The sequence below is a fragment of the Raphanus sativus genome, chromosome 2 (genome assembly GCF_000801105.2).
Source record: "Raphanus sativus cultivar WK10039 chromosome 2, ASM80110v3, whole genome shotgun sequence".
Taxonomy (NCBI): domain Eukaryota; kingdom Viridiplantae; phylum Streptophyta; class Magnoliopsida; order Brassicales; family Brassicaceae; genus Raphanus; species Raphanus sativus.
Window position 1 is genome coordinate 3,671,973 of NC_079512.1, and position 15,402 is coordinate 3,687,374.

The 15,402-nt window shown below is 34.0% G+C and overlaps 2 protein-coding genes across 2 annotated transcripts; both read right to left on the bottom strand.

Annotated features, from left to right (window-relative positions):
* Nucleotides 1–2,562: 2,562 nt before the first annotated feature.
* LOC130508749 (kunitz trypsin inhibitor 2-like) lies at nucleotides 2,563–3,405 on the bottom strand. Its single transcript, XM_057004409.1, has one exon. The coding sequence runs from the start codon at nucleotides 3,340–3,342 to the stop codon at nucleotides 2,695–2,697; it is 648 nt and encodes a 215-aa protein (XP_056860389.1). The 5' UTR covers nucleotides 3,343–3,405; the 3' UTR covers nucleotides 2,563–2,694.
* A 7,810-nt stretch (nucleotides 3,406–11,215) lies between these two features.
* On the bottom strand, nucleotides 11,216–12,040 carry LOC130499179 (kunitz trypsin inhibitor 2-like). The gene has a single exon (XM_056993147.1). It carries the CDS (start codon nucleotides 12,021–12,023, stop codon nucleotides 11,343–11,345), a length of 681 nt encoding a protein of 226 aa, XP_056849127.1. The 5' UTR covers nucleotides 12,024–12,040; the 3' UTR covers nucleotides 11,216–11,342.
* Nucleotides 12,041–15,402: the final 3,362 nt, after the last annotated feature.

Sequence of the window (15,402 nt, forward strand, 5' to 3'; positions counted from 1 at the left end):
TAGGGATGGGGGAACCAACGTACGAATGATTTAAACATCTCTGTGTCGTTATAGCCAGAGCCATTCTTTTGTAAGTAACTGTAAAGCCAGAAGAATAAGAAGAAGAAAGGGATTGATGTAAAAGTTGTCTCAGTGAATTATAGAGAAGTAGAGAGCAACACGCCGAAACACTTAGCCATAATATCTGATCATATTCTGTTTGGAACGAAAAATCCTAACACATATGGCCTCAAGAATTTAGAATTATAAAAACACGGACGTGTCCCCTACTATGATCTTCATTGGTCGAGTTAAAATCAAGAAGAAACACATAATTTTTCGTCAAATGGATGATTATATCCAGTTCTTAATTTGTAACATAAGATTATATTTATTTACTAAAAAAAACATAAGATTATATTTTTATGGCTGGACTGATTTACCCTAACCTTAGTCAAAGGTTTTATTTTCTATGTAAGGATACTACCGCAAGAATAGAAAATAAACTCTTCATCGCCTGTCCCTCTTTCAACTGATTCCCAAACTTCTGTATACCCGCAGTAACACCTCCATTTTCATCGCCCATACCGTGTAGTTCGTTGAAGATAACATCGGAAAGATCACTGTGGATGGCATGGCTTCTCTTGTCTTCGATGTTGATTTTGACTCACTCATCCTTCGGTGAAACTTCTTCGATGAATCAAACCTGGAGCTCTGATACCAAATAAAGTGATTTGAGAACCAGGAAGTATCCAAGCGAGTATTGCATTGAACACGCGATAGCTTTAACAAATAGTTCTTCCTTTATTAATGTTTAGAAAACTTCTCAAAAACTAAACAAGCTATTGTTCTTTTTATGATTAATATTATATGTTATGGTTTCATCACACACGATAACCATATATATAAGAACTAAATTTCTAGATTTCTTTTTCTATTCCTACTACACAATATATTAGGTATTTTTTTCCTAATATCAATAGCTTTTAGTTAATTATCCCAATTTCTTTGAGAATAATTTTATTTTCTATTTTCTAGTTACAATCATAATTCCTTTAAAGATAACTTTTCTTTTCATGACTTCTTTTTAGTGATGTTGTTGAAGTTTATCTCCACCATCTACGACGCCGTTAGACGTGCCCGACATGTGTTTGATCACGAAGCTGAACTGCTGGAGATATCAGATCCATGGAGCATGTCGAGAGGAAAGATTGCCTTGAGTACGCAGATGATTTAGTGCATCATTTTCAACATATATTACAAATAAGAAAGAAAAAAATTTTACTTTCTTATTTATTTTTAAAAGGAGAAAAATATTTAATATTTTCTATGGAAATCTAATTTTACAATGTGAAGTTTTATTTTAACTTCTTGGCTAAAAAATTTAAGTTTAATTAGTTTTGTAAAATAGTGTATTAAATAAAAGAGAAGATTAATTTATTAGGAACAAGAAAAGAAATCCAAAACCTCTTGTGTAATTAGAAAGAGAAGCAGTATATTTAGAAGGAGATTACTTTGGTGTTCAATTAAACTTTGATTATATATGTTCTACTAAAATATTGATTTAATGTATAGCTGTGTCTTACATATAAAACGTTGGCAAACATAATTTTATTTGATTTTTGTTTGAAAGAAAGAGCCGGCGGCTTAAAAAAAATTTTAGGTTAGGTATGGGAACTCTGATACCATATAGATTAGGGAATTAATTGATCTTATTAGAATGAGAGATTACAATATATATAGTGTACAAGAGAGTTTAGGTCTTAAGTATTTACTAATATATCCTTATATATACTTAGTCTCTGCACACTCCACGTTCCTCTCTGCGAATATCGTTTATCCGGTTACGAACAGTTCGATCCATGAAGGTGATGATAGTCGACTGGTTTTTTGGAGGTTCACCGTGTCTCCTACCTTTCTTTCTTGCAATAAGTGTGAATGAGAGATTGAAACACATATCGAAACAAGAAGGTTGTTGTCTTATCCTGAATGTCGACTTGAAACAGAGCTAAAACCTTATCCAAGCGATGTTAAATTAAACTTCGATTAGTTATGCTTATCAAAAAATGATTTGGAATCTTCGATGTTGTTTAGTTTTATTTTTGTATATATAATCAAATTCATTTCTAGATTCCTTCCCTTACATGACTAAAATTGATCTACATAAATCAATTTACGTAAATATTTTATCTTCTGTTCCACATTAAAATTTGTCTTACCAAAGATTAATTTTGGTGTCACTGAGATAGATGGATATGATGTGTTTGAACTTTGAGTTGAATCCAGAGATCTCAAACGTCGAGACAGAGATTTGGCTAAAGCAATTTTGGTATCTACCAATAAAGCAGTTTTTAACACAATTCGTTATTTATTTCAATCGACTAGTTTAACGTAAACTTTTGAATTTAGTACTTTTCACAGTTTTTGTATTTTTTTCTTCTGTAACTGAAGTTGTTGTATTTTTTCTTCACAAGACCGATATGATTGTGGAATAGATCAAAAAAAAACAACAACCATAATTTAAATTTTATAATTAAATTGGCAATAACTCAAAATCAAAGTTGTGTGTGTCCTCATAAAGCATTATAAAACATATATAATTTAATTTTATATATTCATGAGGAAAGTAAAGAAACATGCGTGCGGGTATTTTCTCAACCCCTTATTTTTGGCCATGGACGAGTCTTTAGGCTTAACATTACATTATCTTGATTATTAGAATGGGAACATTCTTAGACCGGACTTCTCAACACGAGAAGCAGATGTAGTAGCTTCATTATATTTGTTGAATTTGACGAATATGGTCTTAGCATCATCATTGGTGAGAACTAGTTTTGGTGCCCCAAAAAAACCCGGGACGCTTCCAACGGTCCCGTCTAAGCTGGTCAGCTTATAAGTGTTTTCTCCTAATCCTTCTCCGGCTTTCTCTATCTTAAACCGGCTATTTTGGCTCCCCGCTATACCACCGAGGAGAATTGCTGGCTCGGAAGCCGATGAGGACTCAACTTCCCATATAAAGGAAAATTCGTTGCAGAGTGGTAGCGGCTTGCTAGCGTTGAACTCGATGGTTACATCAGTAGATGTCTTAACGATGGGTTCTGTGACGGAGTCAGCAAACTGGAAGCTAAGCGGTTGGCCCGGTAGGAACGGAAAGAGTGCTTGGTTGATGCCAAGTGGACAAGGGGGAAATTTAATGGCGGCTGGAACAAGACCACCACCATTGAGGCTCGCAGTCTTGATCGGCCGGATGAAGTATTGCTGACCTGTCTCAAGAGAATTCCCGGCAGTGTCTTTCACCGGTTCTTGTCCGTGGGTGCAGGCCACTGTCGCCAAGAGGAGAGTGATGAGAAAAGAGATCTTCATTGTGATGATGATCTTGTGTTTTTTAGGTTTGGTCTTTGAGGTGTTTTGAGTGAGTTGAGTTATGGAGAGCAAAGACGTATATATAGGAAGCCTTTGCGGTTAAAAGTAAAACAACGTGTGACAGTAGAAAGAAAAGATAAACCTCTGTTTTTGTAAATAGAACCTAAATTTATTAGCTTTCAAAATGTTTATTGGCTCTTTCCTCACGTCACATCCTGATACTTATCGTGATGGGAGAGTACTTTTTTTCACTGGTTTCAAACTTTCTAGTACAGCCATGGTTGAAAATAGTGGATTAGACTTTAAACTCTATGGTAATCGGATTAAACTTCGATTTATAGCACGAGGAACATGCAACATGTTCATAGTAACTAACATATAAAGGAAGGCCAAATAATCCAAGGGAATAATTCAAGGGAACCCTAGTCAAAGGTTTTATTTTCTATGTAAAGATACTACCGCAAGAATAGAAAATAAACTCTTCATCGTCTGTCCCTCTTTCAACTGATTCCCAAATTTCGTGTATCCGCAGTAACACCTTCATTTTCATCACTCATACCGTGTAGTTCGTTGAAGATAACATCGGGAAGATCACTGTGGATGGCACGGCTTCTCTTGTCACTACAAGAAAAACAGGGAAATTCTGACGACCACTCCGACGGAAAGCGAAGTCGTCGGACCATTCCGACCACATTCCGACGACATACCGACGAAACCCAAAAACACGGGTTCGTCGGTATTTCGTCGGAACAGTCCGACGAACTTCCGACGAAGGGCGGTCGTCGGTATATTCCGACGACAATTCCGACGAAAGCCCGACAAAAATTATAACCGTTACGGTCGTCGGAATTCCGTCGGAATATACCGACGCCGTTCCGACGGAAGCTCTCGACCGTTGGCGAGAAAGAATATGCCCGTTTATAGCCGTTAGCCATTTTAAAAAAACCGACGGAATTCCGACGGATTTTTTATAATTTGTCGGAATTACGTCGGAATGGCGTCGGATTGCCGTAAGCATTTTCCTATAAATGCAACCTCTCCTCATTCATCTCATTCACTCCTCATTCTCTCTTCATTCTCTCTTATCATAAGAAATTCGAAAAAATCATGTCTTCTGGAGATTATTTTCGTTCGTGGATGGATAGACCTCATTTGGATCCCAACACCAATTTGCTTACAGAAGAATACGTTCGAGGTATTGGAGAATTCATGAAGCTTGTTCAACAGCACCCGGATGCAAATACTGGTATGGTAAGATGTCCCTGCTCTACTTGTAATAACAATAGAATTATAAAAGAATGGGAAGTTTGGAAACATTTGTATAGAAAAGGGTTTGCACGGAATTATAAAGTTTGGTATCTTCATGGGGAAACTGGTTTTGAATATGGTAGTAGTAGCGAACCTCAGCCTGTTAGCGAACAACCTCAGTCTTATGGTTGGTTAGAAGAACCGAGAATGGATGTAGATTATGGTGTAGGTACTGAGCAGATGGTACATGATCATTATAGAGGGGAAGAACCAAATCTCGAATCGGGGAGATATTTTGACATGTTGGATGCAGGAAAACAACCTTTGTATAAAGGTTGTAGAGATGGTCATTCACCTTTATCATCTGCAAGTAGATTGATGGGTATTAAGACAGATTATAATTTGGCGGAAGAATGCGTAGATGCGATAGCTGATTATGTTAAAGGTGTTCTGCCAGAGGATAATCTTGCACCGGGTTCATACTACGAGGTTCAGAAACTTGTTGCGGGTCTTCGATTACCGTACGAAGTGATAGATGTATGTATCGACAACTGCATGATCTACTGGGGAGCGGATAAGGATCGGGATAAATGCAAATTTTGTTGGAAACCTCGTCATCAGGAAACGAGGGGAAGAGTTCCGGTACCATTCAAAAGAATGTGGTATTTGCCTTTGACGGAAAGATTGAAGAGGTTGTATCAGTGTGAGCGCACGGCGAAGGCAATGAGATGGCATGCAGAGCATTCTACAAATGGTGAGATTAGACATCCTTCAGATGCGAAGGCTTGGAAACATTTCCAATCAACATATCCAGAATTTGCTGAACAGAGAAGAAATGTTTATCTGGGATTATGCACTGATGGTTTCAGCCCATTTGGAAAGCATGGAAGACAATATTCTCTATGGCCGGTGATTGTGACACCATACAACTTGCCGCCAAATTTGTGCATGCGACGAGAGTTTTTGTTCCTCTCCATTCTCGTCCCCGGGCCAGCTCATCCTAAGAGATCACTAGATGTGTTTCTTCAACCACTAATATATGAGTTACAACAACTATGGGCGGTTGGTGCTGAGACATACGATGTTTCGTGCAGAGAAAACTTTCATATGCGGGCAGTACTTATGTGGACAATAAGTGACTTTCCAGCATATGGTATGTTATCCGGATGGACAACACATGGCAGGCTTTCATGTCCATATTGTCAAGATAGCACAGATGCTTTCCAACTAAAGCACGGAAGGAAAACATGTTGGTTTGATTGTCACAGAAGATTTCTACCACCTGATCATCCATACCGTAGGAGTAAGACTTTGTTTACGAAGAACAAGCAGGTGTTTGATGATCCACCTACGGAAGTTAGTGGGAAAGATTTGGCGACACAGTTTAGGGATTTTGGTGCACAAAGGACGCCAGACGTAGGTGGACATGAAAACATTCCAGTCGATGCTGTTGGAGAGCTACATAACTGGCATAAAAAGAGTATTTTCTGGGATCTGCCATATTGGGAGAGTCATCTATTGCGTCACAACTTAGATGTCATGCATATTGAGAAGAACTTTTTCGACAATCTGATGAACACAATCCTCAACATCCAAGGTAAAACGAAGGATAATCTGAAGTCAAGGTTGGATTTAGTCGATATCTGTGATCGTTCTGAACTTCACGTTGATGAGAACGGTACGGCACCTTTTCCCATTTATCGGCTGGATGGTGCTGGCAAAGAAGCGTTCTTTGATTGGATTACAGATAAAGTGAAATTTCCAGACGGTTATGCATCAAATTTGGGTAATTGCGTTGACAGAAGCGAAGGAAAGTTTACTGGCTTGAAGAGTCACGATTGTCATGTGATTATGCAGCGGCTCCTTCCGTTTGCTTTTTCCGCACTATTACCACGTAATGTTCATGAAGCAGTTGCAGGGATAAGTGTTTTCTTCCGTGATTTATGCACCAGAGTAGTGACTGAGGAGGGTATTAGTACTTTGAAGGAAAACGTACCCGTTAGTCTTTGCAACCTCGAGAAGATATTTCCTCCATCATTCTTTGATGTAATGGAACATCTTGCTATTCATCTCGCAAGAGAATTGGAGCTTGGTGGTCCTGTGCAATACCGATGGATGTATCTTTTTGAGCGTTATATGCATCATCTGAAGAAGAAGATCAAAAATTTATATCATAATATATCTATATTTGGATACCGAAACTACTTTAATAACACATATTAGATGTTTAATATAATATTACATATCAACCGTTCGATTTTTACAAATTATTTAAATAATTATATATTTATATCATTGTTTTCATAACATCTCATCTTAATACTCATATACTTTCATTCATATTAATATAAACTTACACTACAAAACACAATTGTGTGTAAAAATTGGATTTGAAAACCTTATTATAGTTAATCTTTTTTAAATAGTCTATTTATTATCAAAGTTTTGGATTTGATCAGTAAGAAACTTGTTTTTAAACCCTAAACCCTAAGTCGTCGGAATTCGGTCAGAATATACCGATGGAATTCCGACGACCTGCCCCATTCCGACGGATCTATGTTCGTCGGAATTCCGTCGGTTTGTTAGTTTCCCGAAATTACAAACCGCGTGAAAATTTCGAGTGGACCGCGTGAATATTTCATTAAACCGCGCATTTAATATTTTATTCTTTTTCCGACGACATACCGACGGACACGGGTCCGTCGGTTCCTTTAAATAAAAACCAATCCTTCTTCCTTCTTCACCATTTTCGCCTCTCTCTCTCTAAATCTTCTCCGTTTTCTCTCTCTTCTCCGGCGATTCTCACCGCGAATCCGGCGTCCCCACCTCCGTGAATCCATCCCACCGGCGTCCCCACCTCCGTGAATCCATCCCACCATGTAAGTATCATCTCAATCTCTATCTTTTTCATTTTTTTTTGAGTTTAGGATGTTAGATTTTAGGATTTGAGGTTTGATTGATTTGCATGTTCGAAATTGAATGGATAGTTTAGGATTTAGGGTGTTTGATTTTAGGATTTGTTGTTTTTTCTTTTGGTTTATATATTGGATTTGTTGATTTTTTAAAAACGTTTTTCCTATTTTTAATATTTCTAACAACTTTTTTCTATATTTATAAAAGTTTATAAAAACGTTTTTATGCAGATAAAATATTTTTATGAAGATAAAAAACTTTTAATATTTTATATAGATAAAAACGATTTTTAATATTTTATATAGATAAAAACGATTTTTAATTATTTTTATGTATATAAAAACTATTTTTGATATTTTATATATATAAAAACGATTTTTAATTAATTTTATGTAGATAAAAACTATTTTTAATATTTTTATATAGCTAAAAACGATTTTTAATTAATTTTGTGTAGATAAAAATATTTTTAATATTTTTTATAGATAAAAACGATTTTTAATTATTTTTATGTATTTATAAAACCATTTTTAATTTTTTTATAGATAAAAAAGAATTTTAATTTTTTATATATATGTTTTGACTAATATATTAATTTTATTTTCTAGGTCTGATGATTCGAGTGTTCGTCGGCGTGTCCGACCTCGTCGTTCCGCACCCCGTGGCCGAGCTAGTTCGGTGAGCAGTTCCCGTGCATCGGGTTCGTCGTCTCACGAACAAAACTCGGTTCCTTTCGCTCCGGCTCCCGCTCCGGCTCCCGCTCCAGCTCCTGCAGCCGCTCCACATGACCCGGGGGTCATGCCAGTTGAAATATTGGTTCAACAACCAGGTCGAGAGCATCTCCCGGTTCTCGAACAATACCCACGAATGGGACACTCGACTTGGTTAGTATTTTTATTTCATTTGTACAATTATTTTTTTCCCTTTTAATCTAACATTTTTTTTTAAAGGTTCAACAAGTCGACCAGTGGGATTAGCGGGAGCATCACCCAGATGATGTATTCGATGCTCCAGACGGGATATGACAAGTGGACTTCGATCCCTTCCGCGGAACGCGAGCTGTGGTTTCGTCAGTTCGCGGTAACTATTAAGTTTTTTTTTAAAACATTTTTAATTTTTTTATATTTTATATGTACTAATCAAATTGTGTGTTTTTTGTAGCAAGAATTTACTTGGGACTCCGGCCTGACGGAAACAGTCCGTCAGGCATTCAGCCGCAAAGCCCAGACCGTCTACACGAAGCAGATCTACGAGTGGAAGCAAGTATGGCTGGATGAGAGGAAGCCCCGGTTACTTAGCGGGACGGTGTGGACCCAATTGATCCAGCACTGGGAGAAGGAAGAGACTATAGAGAAGTCTCTACAGAACTCCGCCAACCGGAACAGCGATCGTGGCGGGAAAGGTATTTACGTGCACAACCTCGGCGCTTGCAGTATGTCCTCTAAGGAGGATCAACTGGTAAGTTTTTTTTTTATTTGTCTTTCTAGTTACTTAAATAATTTTTTATATGCATTACCTAACACTTTTTTTTTTAGATTCAAGAAAACGATGGTAATCCCGTCGATCATCTCGTCGTCATTAAGGAGGCGTACACCAACAAAGGGACGGGTGAAATTCAGGATCCGGTGATCAGAGAGGTCATTGAGATGGTGGAATCTCAAAAAGAAGCTTTTCTAGCTTCTCAGCAGCCTCTTTCTGACGACGATTCTACGGGTGCTTCGAACAACATGTCCCGACTGCAAATCAACGAGCTGGTTGAAAAGGTAATTTTTTTTTTCTATTCTTATATTTGTTTTTAATACTTTATTTATTAATTTTATATTTTTTTCTATTACTATATTTTACTAACTTAAATTTTTTCTAGGCGGTCCCTAAAAAAAAGGGTCGTTTGGTAGGATTGGCCCGTCGTGCTTCTTCGTGTCCGACTTCTTCATCTCAAGTCCCGTACGCCGATCCATTGATTCTAGAGCAGCTACAGAACAAGGATCAACGGATTGGAGCATTGGAGGAGCAGAATGCTACAATCCTTGCTGAGTTGGCGGATCAGAAGAAGTCCAACCTCGAGATAATGCAGAAGTTGGATCGTTTGTTCCCGGATCAGTAGTTTTTTTTGTTTTTTAATTTAAAACTTTCTAAATGTTTTTTTTTTCAGATTGTATTAAAACTTATTTTCTATAATATTATTATTAGTTTCTTAATTTCAGTTTTTGTTTAAATTAATTTTAATATTTTTAAAAATTAAAAAATAATAATAAAATAAATTTAATTAATAAAATATATATATCAGAAATTCCGACGAAATTAGTCCGTCGGTATATTCCGACGACCCTTTCCGTCGGTATATTCCGATGAAACATGTCGTCGGATTATTCCGACGGATCCTTTCGTCGGAATATCCCGACGACGTTTTTCGTCGGAATATACCGACGACATGTTTCGTCGGAATATACCGACAACTCTTTTCGTCGGAATTTCCGACGACTATGTTCGTCGGAATATTCTGATGCATTTTGTCGTCGTCGGAATCATGAGTTTCCGATGAATACAGTGATCGGAATACTCCGACGGATTCCGAGGGAATTCCTTATCGGAAGGGCGTCGGAACTCCGTCAGAATCGGGTTCATCGCTATCCGTCAGATAATCGTCGGACTGTCTGATGGATTTCCGACGAACTTTTTTTTTCCGACCAACTGAAACCGACGACCACTTTCGTCGGAATGTCGTCGGAATAGCCCTATTCCGACGACATTCCGACGGTTTTGTCCGTCGGTATACGTCTGTTTTCTTGTAGTGTGTCTTCGATATTGATTTTGACTCACTCATCCTTTGGCGAAACTTCTTCAATGAATTAAACCTGGAGTTCTGATACCAAATAAAGTGATTTGAAAATACGAAAGTGTTCAAGCGATTATTGCATTGAACATGCGATAGCTTTAATAAAGAGTTCTTCCTTTATTAATATTTAGAAAACTTCTCAAAAACTAAACAAACTATTGTTCTTTTTATGATTAATATTATATGTTATGGTTTCATCACACACGATAACCATATATATAAGAACTAGATTTCTTTTTCCATTCCTATTGCACAATATATTAGATATTTTTTTTTCCTAATATCAATAGATTTTAGTTAATTATCCCAATTTCTTTGAGAATAATTTCATTTTCTAGTTATCTTAATTCCTTTAAAGATAACTTTTTTCATGACTTCTTCTTTAGTGATATTGTTGAAGCTTATCTCCACCATCTACGACGCCGTTAGACGTGCCCGACATGTGTTTGATCACGAAGCTGAACTGCTGGAGATATCAGATCCATGAAGCATGTCGAGAGAAAAGATTGCCCTGAGTACGCAGATGTTTTAGTGCATCATTTTCAACATATATTACAAATAAGAAAAAAAAAATTACTTTCTTATTTATTTTTAAAAGGATAAAAATATTTGATATTTTCTATGGAAATCTAATTTTACAATGTGAAGTTTTATTTTTCAACTTCTTGAATAAAAAAATTTAAGTTTAATTAATTTTGTAAAATAGTGTATTAAATACTGAGAAGATTAATTTATTAGGAACAAGAAAAGAAATCCAAAACCTCTTGTGTAATTAGAAAGAGAAGCAGTATATTTAGAAGGAGATTACTTTGGTGTTCAATTAAACTTTGATTATATATGTTCTACTAAAATATTGATTTAATGTATAGCTGTGTCTTATATATAAAACGTTGGCAAACATAATTTTATTTGATTATGGAAATTCAGGTACATGCACGAGGGTATTATCTCAACCCATCATTTTAGCTGGGCCAGGTACATTCCAGGATTATCAGATTGTTGACTAGTAGAATGGGAACATCCTTAGACCTAATTTCTCCTGACGTGAAGTAGAAGTAACAGCCGTAGTATCACCATTAACCTTGTGGAATTTGACGAGAAAGGTCTTCGCAGTATCATTGGTGAGAACTAGTTGTGGTGCTTTGTCCCAATGCCCTGGGGCGGTTCCAATGGTTCCGGTTAAGGTAGTCAACTTGTAAGCATTTCCTCCGTACAAAGGTTCTTTTCTCTCAATTTTAAACCAGCTGTTTCGTTCGCGCTTCTTACCACCGGTGAGTATCGCAGGCTCCTTGGAAGCCGATGAGGATTCATCGACTTTCCATAACTTGGAAAACTCCTCGCAGCCTGGCCATTCGTACCACTTAAACTCGATGTTTAATGCTATCTTTTCTTCAACACGGTGTTCCATGAGCGCGTATGGATGTGAGAAGCTAACCGGTAGGCCTGGTAAGGCTGTAATCGAGGATTGGCTGACGCCCAGTGGACAAAGGGGAAATAGTTTAACGGGGACTGGGAGAAGACCACCTCCGTTACTACTGTGGGAGTACGGTTGGATCTGGTATTGTGCTGTCGTTAGAACTATATTGTTGTCGGTGTCCAGCACAAATTCTTGTCCGTGGGTGCATACAGCTGCAGCCAACATGAGAGTGATGAGAAAGGAGACCAATGGGAATGATGACATCATTAATATTTGTGTTTCCTTTTGAGCTGAGTTGTAGAGAGCAGAAACGTTGCACCAGTATTTATAGGAAACTTCCGCAGTTAAATTCGCGTGTGACGGTAAAAAGAAAAGGTTGTCTCTCATTTCTATATTTTACTGAAAATTTACTACATAGGTTAACCGATTCAAACTTTGATTTTCAGCACGAGGAACATGCAAATTTTTTCATTGTAACTAACTTATAAAGGATGATCAAGGAATTCAAGGGAACTAGGCAAGATTTCAAACAGAAAGAGACGAAGGACTGAGCAACCAATGAATGTATAGATAAATTGTTTTTCTTCAAATTGTGTAAAATTATTTTATGGTTTTAAGATAGACTAAAATTATATCAATAATTTATTAAATATAGTGTTTTCAATTTTATGTTCAGTTTTCATGCAGCTAGAAATGTTTAATTTTCAATATTAAAATGATAGAAACTAAAATCTTATTTAAAGGGTTAGATCTATTCATTTTAGGGTTATAAATAATTCTCAAGACAAACATAAAAATTTATTCATTTGTTATGTTAAGCTTTAACCCGTATTAAAATGTCATATTCATCTAATAAAATAACCCTTATAATGTTATACATATATCATTTGTTTTTAATATTTTTTAGTTTACATTATAATATATTAATGTAAATATAACTTAACTAAAAATAAAACAGGGTAATCTATGTAATTAACTGTTTTGTAGTTGTTTTTATTTTGTCAAAATAAATAAAATGGATCGATCCATTTTAATGTACTTAGTTGAAATTTATTTTAATATTTTATAATAAAACGAACTCATATATTCGCTTAACTTGTCCCATATTCAATAAATATTTTGAATATATCTTCTATATACTATAAAAATAGAAGTCAGTTAGCGGTAGTGTGATTCACACTTGTTTTCTTTCCAAACATGTTTGCTTTCACAAACGTATTTTAAAACAACTGACCAAATCATGTAGTGTATATTTGAAAAGTGATTATTAATTTTGAAAAAAAATGATGACATAACACACTAACATTGATGACTAGCTTAAAGCAAATTATGATATGGACATTAAATATTTATTGTTGATTTTTATTTTAGATAAGTTTTTCAAAATATGGTAATAACTTATATATCATCATATAATAATAATAAATAATATAATAATAAAAATAGAAATATAATAATAACTAAAGTTTTGAAATATTATTTAGTTATATTTTTATAATTATATAAATTTTTATTACTAAAATAATTCTTCAAAAACGATGCATTTAAAAAAATACTAGATTCGAACCCGCATATCCGTGTGGATGTTTGTATCAATTGAGTAATAAATTTAAATTTGTATGAAAATAAATAATTTTGTTATGTAAACTAAAGTTAATATTTAGATTTGAGTAACACAGAACCGAAACTTACTTTTAGAGCATTTTATTTTATATTTATATTTGCATAAAATTTTATAAATATTTTCATGTTTGGTGATATATACTTATTAGTTGATATTAATATCAATTAAATATTAATTTTATTAATATTGAGATAATTAACAATGAAGTAAACATAGAGGTGCAAAGTATATGAGGTCAATGAGACTAAATAAAGTTATAGAGATATTTTTATTTCACTTTTATATGTGTTTAAATAAAGTTATATATATATATATATAATAAATCAATTATCAAATCTAGTAAATATATTTTAGAATCAAATTAAATAACAATTAATTAACTTTCATTAAATATGATCAATAAGGGAAGTTGTTTAGATTTGTTAGCCACATAAGGTGGTTTCATTGTTAATAGGAAGGATATGTTAATATTAATTCATTTTATTAGGCTACTAATTAGATGGTCTACCTATGATTTTTTTATAGTCGATAAAATTGTACTTCTCTTTTCAAATTATAACATGTACATTTACATTTAATGTTGATTTGTATTTTTGATAAGTTTCTAAACTATGGTAATAACTCATAGATCATCATTAATATAGCAATACATAATATAATAGTATAAATAGAAATATAATATTATTTAATTTTTTAAAATTTAATACTATTTTATAATTATATAATTATTATTAGTAAAAAATTCTTCAAAATTATACAGTTTTTCTAAATATAATTTTCTAATCCCAATACTATTAGTTTATTTTTAATATCAATAAATTTTAGAAATTTTATAGTTTTATATTTTGATAATTAAATACCTAAAAAAAATCTATTAAATTTACAGAATTTGATTTAATATATTTTTGAACAACTTGATTTAATATATTTAAACCAAAAGATATACATAAAGGAATATTTTCAAAATTGTAATTTTAAATATATACATATATTACTAAATATACATTTAATAAAAACTATTTATTTAATCTTAAGTTTTATATATGATTAAATTAAGATTATGTATTGTAAACAAATAAGAAAATAAAAATTAACAAATTTTTTATTTTAAAATAAATTTTAAATTTTAAAACTTTTATTTCTGTATATGGTGCAAGAAAACACCTAGTTATAAAAAAAAATTGTTTTAACTTATTTCGGATAATTAGTTGTGGAGGGTGGTCCCTGCAAACATAATTGTGTTTATCTAAATGATCATCAATCCATATAAATACAAATGTTCTACAATTATTAAAGTTATTCAGAAATAACTAATTATCCCAAATAAGTTAAAACAAATATTTATCAGAGATAAGTTAATATTTATATGGACTAGTAATAGATGATTTTTTAGCTGACCCAGGTCTCTATTGTTTCCTTATTTTTGAATCTCTTACTAAGCAGTAAGTAAAGAGCGTGAATCTATGTCCTATGGTCAGTAATGTAGGACTAGGTCCAGAGAGATATTGCCTCTCTTTTGGTGAAAGTTTCATATATTCATTACATCATTTAAAAGAAAAAATTGAAGAATCAAAGTAAAAGTCGTTTGATAAGAAATAGAGCCCTTAAACAAAGAACTACATGTAGAAAGCCTCCGAGAAGCATGCACACTTATGTATAAAAATGATGTTAGGATTTCTTTCAGGTTTGTAGACAATAAAAGAGCACATGCCATTGATCTTCTTGTTTCTATATTTAATTTGAACAAAAAAGCTTTTTGATTTACTGCTCAATTTAGTCTTTCAAAACCACTTGTACATATATAAAATGCTTTCATCTTCCCTAAGAGGGAAACAGTTCGGTGCTTATGGTTTTGTCCTTGAGTAACCAGCTAACAACAGAGGAGAAATCTTTCCTGTCTGTATTAAAGATCCGTACATGATCGTGGCATCCATCAATGAGGATTTACTTGATAATAACAATATGAAAATGCTTTTACAAAAAAAAAAACAATATGAAAATGAACGTCTATAAGCAGGGCTG

Bases quoted from the DNA above. Each gene is read 5' to 3' on its own strand.
- LOC130508749 (XM_057004409.1), bottom strand. From the start codon at position 3,342: ATGAAGATCTCTTTTCTCATCACTCTCCTCTTGGCGACAGTGGCCTGC.
- LOC130499179 (XM_056993147.1), bottom strand. From the start codon at position 12,023: ATGATGTCATCATTCCCATTGGTCTCCTTTCTCATCACTCTCATGTTG.